Consider the following 15,258-nt stretch of genomic DNA (forward strand, 5'->3'; position numbering starts at 1 on the left):
CTATACTCACGTGAGTTAGCATAAGATTGATATATTTACAGTGAACAATACAAAAGAAATTGCTATGTACAAATTAGCTGGTCCTCTTCAAAGTCTTGCAACAGTTTGTCCAGGTCTTCATCTTCCAATCCATCTAGAAAATTTATTTACAAAAACAGAATTATAGATAATTAAATTACCTGTAAATTGAGGCAACACACAGTGATTTTGAACTCCATTAAAGTCTCTCTGATTCCCACAATTCACACTACTATTGCTTACAGGAATAAAACTGGTGCTAATGGCAGCACAGTCTCTAGTACACAAAGTATTAAGTGTTACTTGGTTACTATGATCGGACATGGCATTAGGGTTTAGTCCACACCAGTCCTCTTCATCAATATCAGTATTGAACAACATGTCAGTATTGATGATAGTACCATTAGTGACAGAACTATGTGTCACGTCGCCATCATTCACTGTATCAATTTCTGCTGCCTATAAATGGGTGTGTGTGTAACAACATGTACAAGTCAATATGTCTGACAAAGTCTTATGAAGTATTGTCTGTACTGTATTTGAAAGTTGGCTAGAATTGTCCAAAGGGTGATCATAAACAAGCTTTCAATGTTGCAGGTGACAGACTGATTTTTACAAGGCAAATTTTTTACCTGTTCATTTACTACAGTGCTGCCAGTATGTAGGTAAAGTTTTATGATGTTACTGAGGGTGATGTTAAGGTACTTTCTCCTCTGAGACGGGCTAAACACTGACACCTACATTACAACAAGTTGATATATTTCATACACATACAACATGTACAGGACCTTCTGTAATGTTAGTACTGTTCCAGGTATCAATTCTTTCTGGTAAGTCTCATACACTCTAGCATGTAATGTGCCTGGGATCTCACCTGGTAAGAGCCATAAAAAAAAAAATCTCAACATACACCACAATGCTGCTGGATTCAAGCAACACACATACTTTAGATGCATTCTCACAATGTAAACATATAACCACTATACTTGTATTAGTAACAGATTTACATGACACACCTGTTGGGTCCTTTAGCACGACACAGGCACCATTTCCTTGTGGCGCAACTGACTTTAGCATCGCTACCAAAAAAGGAACTTTTCCTAAAACAAGTCGCTTGTGAGATGCTTCTTTTGTAAGTCGAGCAACTGAGAAGACTTCTTGAGAACCTACAGAACAACATACAAGTGGTCAACACACTTTAATGTATCAAGTGTCCACACCACTCACAGATTAGTTTACACAGCTAATGTTATACCTTTTGTAATGGATGGTAACTCTTCCATAGCAGTTTTCCATACAGTACCAGTGAAATCACAGCCTTCATCTTGAGAGCTGGGAAGCAAATTGGCTAATGTTGTAACCTATTGTAAGGAGTTCAAAGTATTAAGAACTATTGGAGATAAGCTAAAGGGAAACACCAACCTTTGATCTAGGTGTGAAGCCTGGTGAGCCTGGTAACGAAATGTTTACATCCTCCAGTGATTGGTTGGGTAGCTACAATGAAACAACCAATTTACAATGTATAATACCATATAGCAGGTTATTTTAGAGGGATAAAATTTTCATACATGTCTATTCAAAAGAAAACTCATGAATCATTACATCACTACAAGCAGAAAACTTTCACAAACAAAACACAAAACATCAGGTGCAACCCCCCTCCCAATAACCCCGCCCATGAAGGATGTAGCACAAGTTGTTGTCAGACTTTCAGTGCTGGCCACTCTAAAACTCTAATAATATATGGTCGGTAATTGTTTAAAATGTATGTAAAATGTAATTGCATACCAGTTTGGGTAGTAGCCCAGCAGGGCCTGGGAATTTTCTTTTAGCTGACAGACAATGGCAACTCAATGGAGTAGGACGGCTGCTCAGTGAAGTTACAGGTAATGAAGTGAGACCATCATGATGACTGTTGTGTGTACTAGTCTTGCGGGTGTGACATGTCGGTGTAATATGTGATGAATCAGGCAATCTTACAGTTGATGAGTGAGTGGGTGAAGTGTCTATTATATGAGGAACTGCATTACTAGAACTAATATTAAGTGACAATGATGAACAGACTGGTGTTCTATGGTCCGATAAATCCCTCTCAAGTGCTGGTCTCTTAGAAGGTGGCTTGTCTACATCTTTTAGTTTGCTCCGTGAAAAAGCAAAAGTCTTTAACTTCTGACTGGATAATGGTGTATTGCTTTTCCCTTGATCAGACTTGTCTTTAGCCAATGGAGTTTTGTTGCATACTTGCATCAGTGGTACACGACTGTTACTCAACTGAGGTTCCTTACTGACTGGTGTACCAAAATATTCATCTTGTTCAAAAAATTCCTGAAAGTACAGCGTTCACATTTAGTACATTAATATATGTACACAATTTGAACAAAATAGTACACATACATACAACAAGTCTATTAGAACAGGTAAGCCTATGATGTCACCTGATCTTAACAACAGGTCTACAACAACATTATGTTGTGTATATGTCCAACAGATGCTTGATTGACTACCTCTACAATGTCCACTGGAGGCAATTTTCTAAATGCTACACACTTTTTCATAGCTCAACTGTTGTGGGTTAGACACTATATGTGCACAGATGTCCAAAACATATATTAAAGGCAAAATTTTGAGCTCAAGTAATCTAGATTTATAGTTGCTGGTATAGTCATTCAATCGTTGCGCGACACTGAACCTGCTCTAGTTGTCTGATATCTTTTAATAAATATGGTTTCCATAGTGTTGAACAAAACATTTATTGGGATCTGACTAGTGATATATATAGATGTTTTAGGATATAGCAGTTATGTTAGTTGAAAAAAAAATGTCGTAATAAGCCTAACATCCGATAAGCCTTTGATATTATCTGTTGGTGGTGGGGTCCCCAGTCTAAATCTGATGAGATAATGATACCCAGATCTCTATGAGTAGTCACTTTGGGTATAACATTGTTGCCTATACAGTAGGACGTTTGCAGGTGAGGCTTGAAGGACATGAATAAAATTTTGTAAAGACCAAACAGTAGATCAGAGTTGATACTCCATCCCTCTAGATTATCTACATCCTTTTGCAGATCTAGACTGTCATTTGTATCAGTTATAGTCTTAAAGTATTTTGTGTCGTCTGCAAATAGTAATAATAATATTGAAGTGAATATATGGTCTGGTAGATCGTTAATGTAGACAAGAAACAGTAGAGGGCCCAAGATGCTGCCCTGGGGGAATCCCTGATAAGACTGGTAGGAAATCAGAAAATTGATTATTTATCTTTACGTACTGTTGACGGTGTAGGAGATAGAATTTAAATCATAGCCACAGGTTGCCAGATATACCAAGCCTATTTAGTTTTAGCAATAGTTGATTATGAGGCACACAGTCAAATACTTTACGAAAGTCCAAATAGATAACGTCAAGTTTGATGGTTAGTATTTATTACTTGGTTGAAAGGATAAGCAATTGTTGAATTACAGATCTATTTTTGAGGAATCCAAATTGTGCAGGTGAAATAAATTTGTTGAGATGGTCAATAATTTTATCATATATCAATTTTTCAAGTACTTTTGAGGCATTACATAACAATGATATAGGACGGTAATTTGTAACTGATCCTCTGTCACCAGACTTAAATATGGGAATTACAGTGTGAGTGCACCATTCTAATGGAATAAAATGTTTGCGAAGTGAAAGGTTGAATAAATAGTGTAGTGGTCTATAAAGAAATGAAGCACAATTTTTCAGAATTTTTGACCCAATTCCGTCAATAACAACTGCCTTATGTGGGTCTAACAAGTTAAGAGCGTTAAAAGTATCTTCTTCAGAAATAATCAATTGAAACTAAATGTTGTTGGGTGCTAGAGTCTAGAGGCTCACTAGGAGGGAGCTGGTTTAATATTAGTAGTAGAGAACACAGAGTAAAATCAATTATTAAACAATGATGCCTTTTATTTATCATTGGTTGTGCTGTTATCATTATAATACACAGTGTGTGGGATAGGATCAGATTTAGTCAAACTTCTGATGTAACTAAATATCTTGGGTTGATTGGTAGTAGCGAAGTCATTAATAAGCTTAGGTTCATATGCAGATAGAGCAGCTGAGGCTTCCTCTGCAGCTTCAAACTCAGCAGCCTGCAATCGATCTTTGATATGAGGTGTGAGAGATTTTGAGTACCACTTTCTAAGTGAACGAAGACATTTGATTTTATGCTTTAAGCTTGGGATAAACCATTTAGGAAAATCACTAAGTTTTATTTTGATTTGTGGAACAAACTGGTGAATTGCATCAAGTAGAATTTCTTTAATTAAAGCCCATACAAATTCTACATCAGACGAATTAAAACAGAGAGAAAAGTCAACATTTTGCTACATATCAGCCACTAAGGAGCCAGCACAGCCCTGTAGTCTCATGTCTGTACTGGAATCGTGGTCTGCCTCCATTTTGAAGTCTATCTCTTTCCCATCCTGCCACCCCTTTGTGAGCACTCATGATACTACTTCGCTCATCCAACTGCTCAGATTTTCTATCTTATTAGCCGGGAAACTCTACAAGCAGCTACAAGAAAACATCCTGACCACCTGGCAGACTCCTGTAAGCGTTCGAGCATTAATCGGATAGCTGCAGGTTCGAGGCCGCCCATGGATTTTTTCTCCTTTCTCCACCTTTTCGAACATACTTTCTGTAACAACTTTAAACAGGCTGTAGAACCAGGTGTCCTACAGGCCTTCAGCACTTGTGCTGTAAAGCCTTAATAAATAACCATTTTTTAAAAAGTACTGGAAGTGGTTTGAAAGGTAATAGATTGATGTATCTTTTGTGTAAATGTCATATGCGTGTTTGCTATCCCTAGCAAGTTATTCTGTCTTGAATTCTTTAAAACCTTTATCTCAAAACTTCCAATGCGCAATTTGATCATTTTTCCAAATCCAGTCACATACACAATGGAGAATAAAATGACACTAAAAGCACATAACCTACATTGTAAAGCAACACTGAAACTATTGTACAGCTCTGAAAAATCACAGGAAAAGTTTCACACCTTTCAAAAATACTTCTTAAGTCGATTTCTGTAGGTCCGATTGAAAAACGTTAAGTTTCAATAGACTCAGCATTAAATTCTGCATCTGGTGATCCATTATATTATGTGATATGGCTGCACAATCAAACATGGTAGCCAAAGATATTTCAATAAAGCGCTAGCGCAATTGCACAAATGAAACGCTTTGTAAGTGTGTAACATAAAATAAGACAGAAATGAAACCCAGATGAGCAGATGTCCATGCTACGATATGACAAATGATTCTTCTCAGGCATGTTCTCCGGGCAAAGTAAGCAATAAGTGAGTTTTTCAAGGAAGAAGGCACGTTTCCTTAAATAATGCGGGTTTTTAAATGTACGGTAGTAGAAAAATATGCAGTATCGAAAGGGTTATATAATTTATTAATTATACAAAACAGACATTTTAATACAAAACCATTGTGTAAATGATACGTTGAGTAAAATAAAGTATATTAGCAAGATACAGATATATATAATATGGCTAGCTTACACTGTTTAAGTCAAAATCAAAATCATCAAATTCTGACAAATCCAGTTTTACATCACCCTAATAAATATCCATGTTCAAGTCAAATGTATCAAACAGTAAACCAAGCTTGTGAACAAGACCATGACATATAATATAGCAAGGCCATACCAATTAATCTTATGTTTCATGGACCGTTTGCCCTTTAGTAGTGATTAGGCAGGTTGAAAAATAATCATTTCAGCTGCAGCTGACTATTTTATTAGAGTAAATATGACTGCTCTATTAGAGTATCTCAATATTTACAGAATGAATAAAGTGAGGGTGCTCCATTTTCTTCCCCTTTGCTACTGCATTTATTACTGCTTGTACAATATTAAAGAATCTGTCACCATATTGTATAGCACTCTTTTAAGAGATCACATGATTTATGAGTTTACCAAAACACTAACCCACCATATCTGTGAACATAAAGATTAGGTTGTCGTGGCCTAAGGTTAGAAAATCTCTCAAGAAATCAGGTAACTTGGTGTACTGCTAGATACCCTTTGTGTGCTCAAAAATAATTTTGCAAGAATACAATAGAAATATTTATCACATAAATGCATTGCATTAATGGACAATAAACATGGTTGGCATGATAACTTATTTCAGCTGGTTCTACACTTCCTCGCTACAATTCTAGTGCCATTTTATTAAGCGCCTAGATAATCAAAAGCTCGTCACACCGTCACATTCAGCACAGTGTGACAAGTGTCAACCTGAGTTGAAAACATTCCGGGATAGTGTGAACAGGGTGTTAGTCTCGAGAGCTTGTCAGAAGTGCTTTATTAATTATTTTATTTTTCATACAGTATGATTTATGTACTTTCTGGTTGTTTTCTTCCCATCCCAAGTGCTCACCCACTTCAGCGTTTAACTATTAGTAATTGTCATTTCTAGTGATAGAACAAGCATCTAGGATTATTAGTATGGCTAGTTTTAGGGATTTAAAAAACGTCACACACATGATCTAGCAGGCTGTCTTCTGTAAATTGACATACCAACACCTTTCATAATTGTGTTGTTTACTGGTAACTGACTGTCCTTTATTGTCCAACTCCAGATCAGGGATTCATAAATCACATGACAATTTCTCCATCCCTGGGGGACAAAGTTTGATTTACAAATGCTTTGCATTTATCTGGTAGCTACTGAAACTATGCTTATGTGACTGTTGCAAATAGGAATGACATTGGGTGACAAATCCCCCTACCAAGGGTAGGTGGGGCATCCCATCAATAGACACATGCTGTATGGCCTTAAATTTGTGCAGCTAAAACTTTCATAACTATAGCAACCCTACCAAGCACTAATAATTTGGTATTGTGCACAAGAGACAAAATGAAGAAGAGTTTGTATCATTACTTGAGCTACAGTTACACCAACTTTTATCACACTTCACAACAAAAGATATCAATATCACGAGCATTTTCGAGCTCACGAGTACACTTTCACTTTGCACTGGCGTCCAGTATACACGAAATCCTCACACAAGAGTCAAAATTACCATCACTCTGCAATGTGTTTCACACCTCATGTCCTTGCATGATGAAACCTGTCATGAAAATTTTGGTGAACCCAAACCCAAAATTGATCAATTTTGCAAGTTTAAAATTTTGGGTCATTTCTTGAACCAAATGTACAGTATCTGTAGCCTTGGATACCAACCTATGGAATCTACTTTATGTAAATGAAACAAGTGACCACTAACTTAAATGCACCCCATAAGTATCGGAATGCTGTCAGGATGGATGCCGGAGAAACCCCAGCTGTTTCAAAGCATGTATGATTGTGGCAATTAGTATTTTAATTGGCTTACACGTTGGATAAAGCCTTTAACCGTACATGACCTGGGAAGGAGTACGTGCCATTGTAGACTACAGTACTTATTCTTCTAGCGTTTAGAGCGTTGTCTTGCACCTTGCACGAGGGTCTTTCTAGACGGGTGTACTTAGCCGGTACAGTGTAATCAGTAGTTTCAATACAACAACGTTGACATTCATTCCTTACATTGCACGGGTCTTGTTGAAATTCCTTCCCGCTGTCATTTCTCAGCTTTTCCAAAGCTTGTCTCAAACTCATTTCGCGCGAATAATTATGGTCACGTGCAAACGAAGTTACATAATAACACGTTCACGTAGAAATCACTAAAAACACATTAATTTTTACTTGGGACTAGTTTGTTGTATTCTAAGTGTTATAGTGGATCCTTTCTGTGTCTTCACTACCTTAGTTTCGCCAACTGCCCCAGGTGTAGCACCACCATCTGTGGGGCTAACAAGAGTAGTAGCAGGAGTTGCAGTACTGCTGAGCTTGGGGATGAAAGGTGAATGCAGTGGTGTAGCTGGACTCTTCAACACTGGTGTTGTTGGTTTACCAACCACAGAAGCAGTGCCAGTGACCAAAGGCAATGGAGGTGGCTTAGTTACAATTGACTTTGTCATCGCTGTAGTAGTTGCAAGTGTTCTTAGCTGTGATTGTTGTTGAGCCTGCAGTCTAGCTTGCCTCACTTGGTTGAACAGTGCTGGTCCCAGGTGACCATAGTCATTTTGGTACTGTTCCAAAGTGTCTGTTGGCTTACGTATTTGCATTAGAGATCGAGGACAGTACTTCTGTAAAAGTGTTTGTAATCGATTGGCGGCAAGTTGTTCTAACATGTTGCTAGCATCATTCTTCTGCATCAGCTTGATCAACTGAGACTCCCACTTCAGCTTTGGAATAACAACAGAGGTTACAGCATCTTGGCCTAGTTCAACTAAGCCCATTACAGCTCCATAGTGAACTGAAAGACCACGGGTGGTGTCTAACAATGCTTTAGAATAAATTCTGATAACCCTTGTTTGTAAACTGTTTGATGGATCACTAAACTTCTTGCAGAAAATTGCAATTATTTTGGCGGCAAAGTCTCGTACACTCCAGTGGTCTTCTGCTTCAGGTCTCATGCACAATTGTTTCCCCAACAAACAAGACATTATTGCTGGGACCAACTCGGGCAGACATTTTGATAGGTATATACTTGTGTTGTCTGCTAACGCCTTCGCCATCTTCATCAAAAACTTCAACATGTTAAGCTTTCTTTGAGAAATGTTCACTTTGATACCTTCTGCAATGAACTTAGAGAAATAAGGTAAAAGCTGATATAAACCAGTATCAGTGGATAAATTAACCAAGGCTTCTTGTCTCTTTGCATCTGACCCACCAATACAAGCTTCAGTCATCTCCTTGTAATAAAGCTGTTGTTCCAATGAAAGACTGTGAGTCATTTGTGCTTTATTTAGTTTCGGCCAGTCTTGGATCGACTCTTCACTTTTTGATTTATCGTCTGACTTACTGTAGGAGGGTTCCTCACATAAAGACTCCTTCTGTTGGTTGTCCAAAGAAAGGGGGATTGGATTATATGGGATAGCTGGTTGCACACCATTCACAGCTAACCAGTGGGTCCGCAGGCTTGGCTCAACAGATACTCGTGGGAGTGGAGCGCTTATCAACTCAAGTAGGTCCAGTTCCTGCTCCTCTTGGTAGAATAGTTCCTTCCCACCTCCACTAGTGTGACTGAATGGGACATACTCTGCACAGTCGAATCCGTACAAGGGCTCAATGTTCTTAACGCGCAAAGCACAGTCAACATCACTGGGCATCATTTTTCGCCTTTTTGCATGAGTACAAAACTTCTTAGCATCTTGCACTACCTCCTTTACACGAAATTCGATATCTGCATTCAACAAGTGTACAATTTCTTCATTCAGGCCAGAAATCCCAACAGATTCAGCCATCATTCGGACTGACTCTACGGATAAATGATTCTTTGGTATCTTATCGTCAGCTTTCTCCATAATACTTCGTCCTTTTCACTTAATATCTCCACTGCACGAAAACGTTAGAGCATAATTCTAAATAAAGCGCTTGTACACTTTGTTGCTTCAGGTTACGTGCTGGACGAGGTGCTGGACAGAAATGTCTTTAATTCTAGACAATGGAGGATACACGATTAAAGCAGGGTTTGCGAAGTCTTCACCGCACCTAATTCCCAACTGCATAACAAGAACAAAGACGGAGAGAAGGCGCAGTTTCATCGGTACGCAAATAGAAGATTGCAAGGACCTGTCCGGATTGTACTACATGCTCCCGTTTCAGCGTGGTTATCTTGTTAACTGGGATACACAACGACAAATCTGGGACTACGTTTTTGGAAACGAAGTACTGAAAGTTAAGCCTACAGAGACAAACCTTGTATTTACAGAGCCATTGTTTAACTTTGCTTCTATTCAAGAGGCACTCAATGAAATATTTTTTGAGGAGTACAACTTCAAGTCAATGATGCGTGCAACAGCTCCAGCTCTAGCTGCCTATGAGTACTGTAATTATGTACAAAAGAATCCGTGCTGTGTGGTAGTTGACAGTGGTTACTCATTCACACACATTGTGCCATTTTATAAAGGCAAAGCTATTCTTGAAGCTACCTTACGAGTAGAAGTTGGTGGAAAGTTACTTACTAACCACTTGAAGGAAATCACTTCCTATCGGCAGCTACATGTGTTAGATGAAACGTATGTCATTAATCAAGTGAAGGAAGATGTCTGTTACGTCTCCACTGATTTGTATAAGGACATGAGACTTGCCAAGCAAAGGGGTAGTGCCAATACAATCCTGCAAGAATATGTATTACCTAATTTTTCACATATAAGAAAGGGTTATGTCAAAAATCCTGGAGATAAGCCATCAGATTATTTTGATGAACAAATATTGAGATTAGGAAATGAGCGTTTTTCTGTGCCAGAAGTTTTATTTCATCCATCGGACATTGGAATTCAGCAGATGGGATTACCTGAGGCGATTATACATTCTGTATCACTTACCCCAAAGGAGATGCATCATCAGTTTTTTGCTAACATTGTTTTAACAGGAGGTAATGCACAGTTTTCAGGCTACAAGGAACGTATGATTGAGGAAGTGCGCAAACTAATCCCTGATCTGTTCACTCTTTTCATTTATCTTCCGGAAGATCCTGTTACATTTGCTTGGACTGGTGCCAGCCACTGGAGGAACAACAAAGACTTTAATAACACCATGAGCAAAGTGACTGCTGAGGAGTACAAAGAGTATGGACACTATCTCTGTCATGAGAGATTCGTTACTAATTTAGCTTTTAGTAAACAATGATATATTGAGGCTTGATACAAGTAGGTGTAATAAACAAATAGTATATTGTAAATGAAAAAAAAATATTAGTAAGTTTGTAAGGTATACTGGTTAGCAAACGTGCTACTCACCCAGAAGTGTAACAGATACCCTTGTGCTCCAATGTGTGCTACACACAGTACACATGAAGGTGTGCTCCACCTGGAACTTTCAAACGCATTTGAAATCAGGTTTTATACAGCTCTGAAACCTTACTTAGCAGCTATACCTTGTTATCGTGGCTACCAAACATGTAATAGCTAACATTTACTTCAGACTAATTTGTGTAAGATCCAATCAAAAAATGGTATAGGATGATTTACGCATTTCAAGACAATGAATGTAGATGATGAACCATTATAACATCAAAGTATGGACAGTGTTATTCACAAGATCCTAAAATGGAAAAAAATCCATAATATGCACATCTACCAAAAAAAGTGTTTTATATACTGTTTAGTCATTCCAAAAAAAGTATTTGTAACTGGGTCCGTGTATTTTCTTGCCAACCATAATCCTAATAAGTAACTGAGTATAGCCTCTGTAAACATTATGGAACTGTAATAGTACAAGAGATCAAGATACTCTAATAGAACAGTCAGGTTTGTCTCACCTGGCTATTATAGCTAGTAGTTTTGCACCGATATGAGAATTAGCCGATATTTCGATAACCGATATTGGATAATTTTTTCAAGCCAATAAACATAGCCGATCCGATATAGCAGAGAATGTCTATTTTGTAGCAATTTTTACTAGAAATTTGATTGTGAAGGACCAATTTAGCATGTTAATAGCAGCAGTATTGCTACAACAATAGCAAACGGTACACTGAAGCAGTAATAGCAACATTGTGATGCAGGAAAATGCAACACAATGCATTTATAAACATCATTTGGTGCACATGAGCATGTATTTCTAAACACATACATATATCTGTATCTGCTGCTTTTTTCATTGTGGCGCCGATCTGATACCGATATACAAAAAATAAGCCGATATATGGTTTTTCCGATAACCAATCCGATTATCGGTGCAACACTAATAGCTAGTAGGCAGAACAAGATAAGCACTTAGCTCAAATGCTTGAAACATTTTTAAAGCACTTTACACTAAGCACAAATGCTTAAAATATAACTATGCAAGAAATATGTTGAACAATACAGCGTGAGAAATTAAGGAAGCTTACAAATACATTTTTCATCATGCTGGTATTATATAGCAATGTAAAAATGCTTGAAGTGCTTGCTCCCTCTGGAAGTTGATAGGAGTGTTACTGCTATATTGTTAATTAATTGTTTCAGATTTCAGACAAGCTGTAGTGTGTTATTAACATAGATGTAGTTTCAGCTATAGTTTTTCATTAGTGATCACATGAAAATTAACTATTATAAAGGTACTTGCTCACTATTCACTGCAATTTTCTCGTGACTCCCATTCAGCCTGATTTTTTATAGTATACTACTACCAACTTGGTCATATGACAAACTCATGCTATGTTGTTTGTGTACTGATTGTTAAGGTATGCTATCCCATGATCACTGTGGTCACCAATGTTGTAGTCTAGCTGGCAATGCATGAATTGATTTACAGCAAAACACAACACCTCAAAAATGATACTCCTATTGACCATACAGTATTATGGGATAGCATACCTTAGCAATAAACAAGCTAGTTTGATGTCATATAGATATAGGAAACCATATAACAGGAATCGCAAGTAGTCTGGCCATCCACTTTGCTTAGAAATGAAGGTCCCTTCATTTATGATCAATTTAAGAGGCAGCCATGCCAGACTATATGTACATGCAGTCAAGCATGCATGCATGATTATTTATTGTGGTCCAGTCTACTACAGCAGTTTTGGGAAAGAGAAGACAATGCCATAGTTGGTAGCTATTTATACCAGGCTTGTTGTAGCTAATTAATTACTGATCATTAACATTTTTGTCAAGTATAGTTACTGTTAGAAATTAATCATGCAGGTAATTGTAATGATTAAATCTGGTAAGTAATTACAACAAGCCTGATTTATACCCTGGTTGATTTCTGCAATGAAATTTACATAGCTGCCCACTTGAAATTAAAAGTAATTGTTACAAAGCGATGGTAAAGCCTATATTAGATTATGCAGCCATTATTTGGTCACCATGCACACACACAAAAGGATATCAATATGATATAGAAAGAAGTCAGAGGCAAGCAACAAGATTTGTGCATGATGAATAACTTCTCCCATCATGCCATGTGTTACACAAATGCTAACAAACCTTAACTGGCTGACCCTTGCTGAATGTAGAGAAGAACAGAAAGCTATTATGATGTTTAAGATCACTAATCACCTCATTGACATCTCAGCAAATTCTTACCTAACACCTGTACCAATGTTACATGATACAAGAAGCCATAGCAAGAGATTTATACAACCAATGACAAGAATTGATTCTTATCTATACTCCTTCTTTCCCTCCGCTATCAAACTCTGGAATCCTCTACCCCAACACGTGATTGACTCTAAGGACATTGATCAATTTAAGCAAAGAATAGCTGGTCTAGCAACAATTATTAATATTGATTAAGCTATTTGTTTGTTTCTTTGTGGTCTGTGTGCATCATACTCTTTTCAGAGGTCTGCACAGTAATAATATAATAATAATCAGAATTCCAGCTGATATCTCTGTAGCCATAGATATTATCTATGCTGTAGCTGTTACATGCACACATAGCTAGTACTGAGTACTCATTAGCTGGAATTTATTGTGGTTATTCCGGTGCTTCCCGCATAACAGTCCCTTTTAATAATCTGGTTAATTGAAAACCACCAATTGCATCAGATTCGTGTAACAATTTGTACATCAAGAATATGATTTATAGTTCCAAGAAATGATATCACAAACAAAAACGTGATCTATATTTAGTAGCAATGCATGACGTAGCGTTAGCAATCAAAAATACGAGTACTCTTTCCAGTGTTAATCTGTTTTTCCATCATGGCAAAAGTTATTACAAGTGGTGAACAAAGTTTTCAGCCGGTAGATCCAAAGAATGCTCCGAGGTGCAGCAAATGTGAATACTTTGCGTATAACGTATACCAGGCTAACTGTTGTGGAGCGTACTTCTGCAAGAGGTGCTTTGAGCTGCAGCAGAAAAGCCCGGATGGAAATTGTCTCCGACGATGTGGAAAGCTAGACGGGCAAATGCTCCTTGATTTCAACCAGTCCCAGGAAAGGCTCAAAACAGTAGTATATTGCTATAACAAAGATAAAGGTTGCACTGTTACCGGCATGATAAAGTTAATGGACGAACACAGGAACGTATGTCAATTTGAAATGATAAAATGCAAACACAAGAGATGTACAAGTAGACTTCCACGTAAATACCTGGCCGATCACGAAAGCAAGTGTCCCAACCGAACGGTGACGTGCCAGTATTGCGGGGACGATACGCTGAGGGCTTCTCACTACGAACAGTTCCACTTGAATAATGGCTGCCAACGCTATCCGAAGCCGTGTCGCAATGGCTGCGGAGACGAAGTTACAGAGGAACAGTGGTCTAGCCACCAACTAATTTGCTCTGACGAAAGAGTGCCATGCAGCTTTTCGCAACAGGGATGTCCCGTCCAAGTCCGCAGGAGAGAGATGGACCAACACGTTGCTAGTAGACAGCATATGGAACTTCTACTGAAAGAGATAAATCTTAACAGAACGTTGCTATCAGCTCAATCTGCAGAAATATGCCGGTTACAAGGAACTATTCAAAGCAAAGATAATACACACCAAAGTTTGCAAAGCGACGTTCACTCACTAAAAAGCAATGCAACACGGGCAAACCAAAATATTTCACTTTTAAAAAAATCACACGAAGAAATGAAACTCAACCAGCAACAAATATTCCAGCAGATACAGGGTCTTGAGGACAATTTTAAATTGCAACAAAAAGCCTTTCAAAACTTTAAACAAGATTGTACCATCATGTATGACAATATCAGCTTAGCAAAGATGACGCCACCATTGAAGTTTGTTGTGTATAACGTTAGGGAGCTGACAAGAAAAGGAAAATGTCAGGAGAGTTACTGTTTTTACACTGAATGTCGCAGACACCAACTCAAACTGGCAATATTCCCAGGAGGTAAAAATGGTGCAGAAGGACAATTTGTATCAGTGTGGTTGTATCGTGTCAATGGCCCTGGTACACCAACTGAAGACCTTCCAGACCAAATGAAAATCATTGTATCACTTGAGTTGGTGAACCAACTTCCCATGGCCAATGAAAGTAAAGAAAACCATGCTGTACAGCTTGACGCAGTATTGAACAAAAATCAAACAGATGCTAGAGAAACTCTGATATGTGAGAAAAATAACTTCATTGAAATTGGTCAACTGGACCACAAACGGAGAGAAACATTTTCCTTTACAGCCAGATTCACCCAGTACATCATGAGTGACCGTCTCACTTTTCTGGTGAAATATGCTGGGGAGGCTTTTTGACAATTACGCACACACAAACTAT

At 38.0% G+C, this 15,258-nt stretch overlaps 4 protein-coding genes across 4 annotated transcripts; 2 read left to right on the plus strand and 2 right to left on the minus strand.

Annotated features, from left to right (window-relative positions):
- Positions 1 to 15: 15 nt before the first annotated feature.
- Positions 16 to 13,127, minus strand: LOC136249439 (homologous recombination OB-fold protein-like). Its single transcript, XM_066041447.1, has 11 exons — positions 13,119 to 13,127; positions 13,020 to 13,062; positions 5,557 to 5,613; positions 1,807 to 2,343; positions 1,441 to 1,512; positions 1,274 to 1,379; positions 1,035 to 1,184; positions 807 to 892; positions 651 to 755; positions 180 to 477; positions 16 to 133 (listed from the first exon to the last, which is right to left on the minus strand). Exons 4-11 carry the CDS (start codon positions 2,263 to 2,265, stop codon positions 63 to 65), a joined length of 1,347 nt encoding a protein of 448 aa, XP_065897519.1. The 5' UTR covers positions 2,266 to 2,343; positions 5,557 to 5,613; positions 13,020 to 13,062; positions 13,119 to 13,127; the 3' UTR covers positions 16 to 62.
- On the minus strand, positions 7,676 to 9,487 carry LOC136249437 (transcription initiation factor TFIID subunit 6-like). The gene has a single exon (XM_066041444.1). It carries the CDS (start codon positions 9,405 to 9,407, stop codon positions 7,740 to 7,742), a length of 1,668 nt encoding a protein of 555 aa, XP_065897516.1. The 5' UTR covers positions 9,408 to 9,487; the 3' UTR covers positions 7,676 to 7,739.
- LOC136249438 (actin-related protein 6-like) lies at positions 9,448 to 10,841 on the plus strand. The gene has a single exon (XM_066041446.1). It carries the CDS (start codon positions 9,529 to 9,531, stop codon positions 10,732 to 10,734), a length of 1,206 nt encoding a protein of 401 aa, XP_065897518.1. The 5' UTR covers positions 9,448 to 9,528; the 3' UTR covers positions 10,735 to 10,841.
- Positions 13,128 to 13,739: 612 nt separating the features above from the next.
- Positions 13,740 to 15,236, plus strand: LOC136248329 (TNF receptor-associated factor 5-like). Its single transcript, XM_066040120.1, has one exon. The coding sequence runs from the start codon at positions 13,740 to 13,742 to the stop codon at positions 15,234 to 15,236; it is 1,497 nt and encodes a 498-aa protein (XP_065896192.1).
- Positions 15,237 to 15,258: the final 22 nt, after the last annotated feature.

The sequence above is a fragment of the Dysidea avara genome, chromosome 3 (genome assembly GCF_963678975.1).
Source record: "Dysidea avara chromosome 3, odDysAvar1.4, whole genome shotgun sequence".
Taxonomy (NCBI): domain Eukaryota; kingdom Metazoa; phylum Porifera; class Demospongiae; order Dictyoceratida; family Dysideidae; genus Dysidea; species Dysidea avara.

Bases quoted from the DNA above. Each gene is read 5' to 3' on its own strand.
- LOC136248329 (XM_066040120.1), top strand. From the start codon at position 13,740: ATGGCAAAAGTTATTACAAGTGGTGAACAAAGTTTTCAGCCGGTAGAT.
- LOC136249439 (XM_066041447.1), bottom strand. From the start codon at position 2,265: ATGCAAGTATGCAACAAAACTCCATTGGCTAAAGACAAGTCTGATCAA. The intron at 1,380-1,440 runs GTTGGTGTTTCC...TCCTTACAATAG, and splicing joins GCTTCACACCTAGATCAAAG to GTTACAACATTAGCCAATTT. The intron at 1,185-1,273 runs GTATAACATTAG...GTTGTTCTGTAG, and splicing joins GTTACCATCCATTACAAAAG to GTTCTCAAGAAGTCTTCTCA.
- LOC136249437 (XM_066041444.1), bottom strand. From the start codon at position 9,407: ATGGAGAAAGCTGACGATAAGATACCAAAGAATCATTTATCCGTAGAG.
- LOC136249438 (XM_066041446.1), top strand. From the start codon at position 9,529: ATGTCTTTAATTCTAGACAATGGAGGATACACGATTAAAGCAGGGTTT.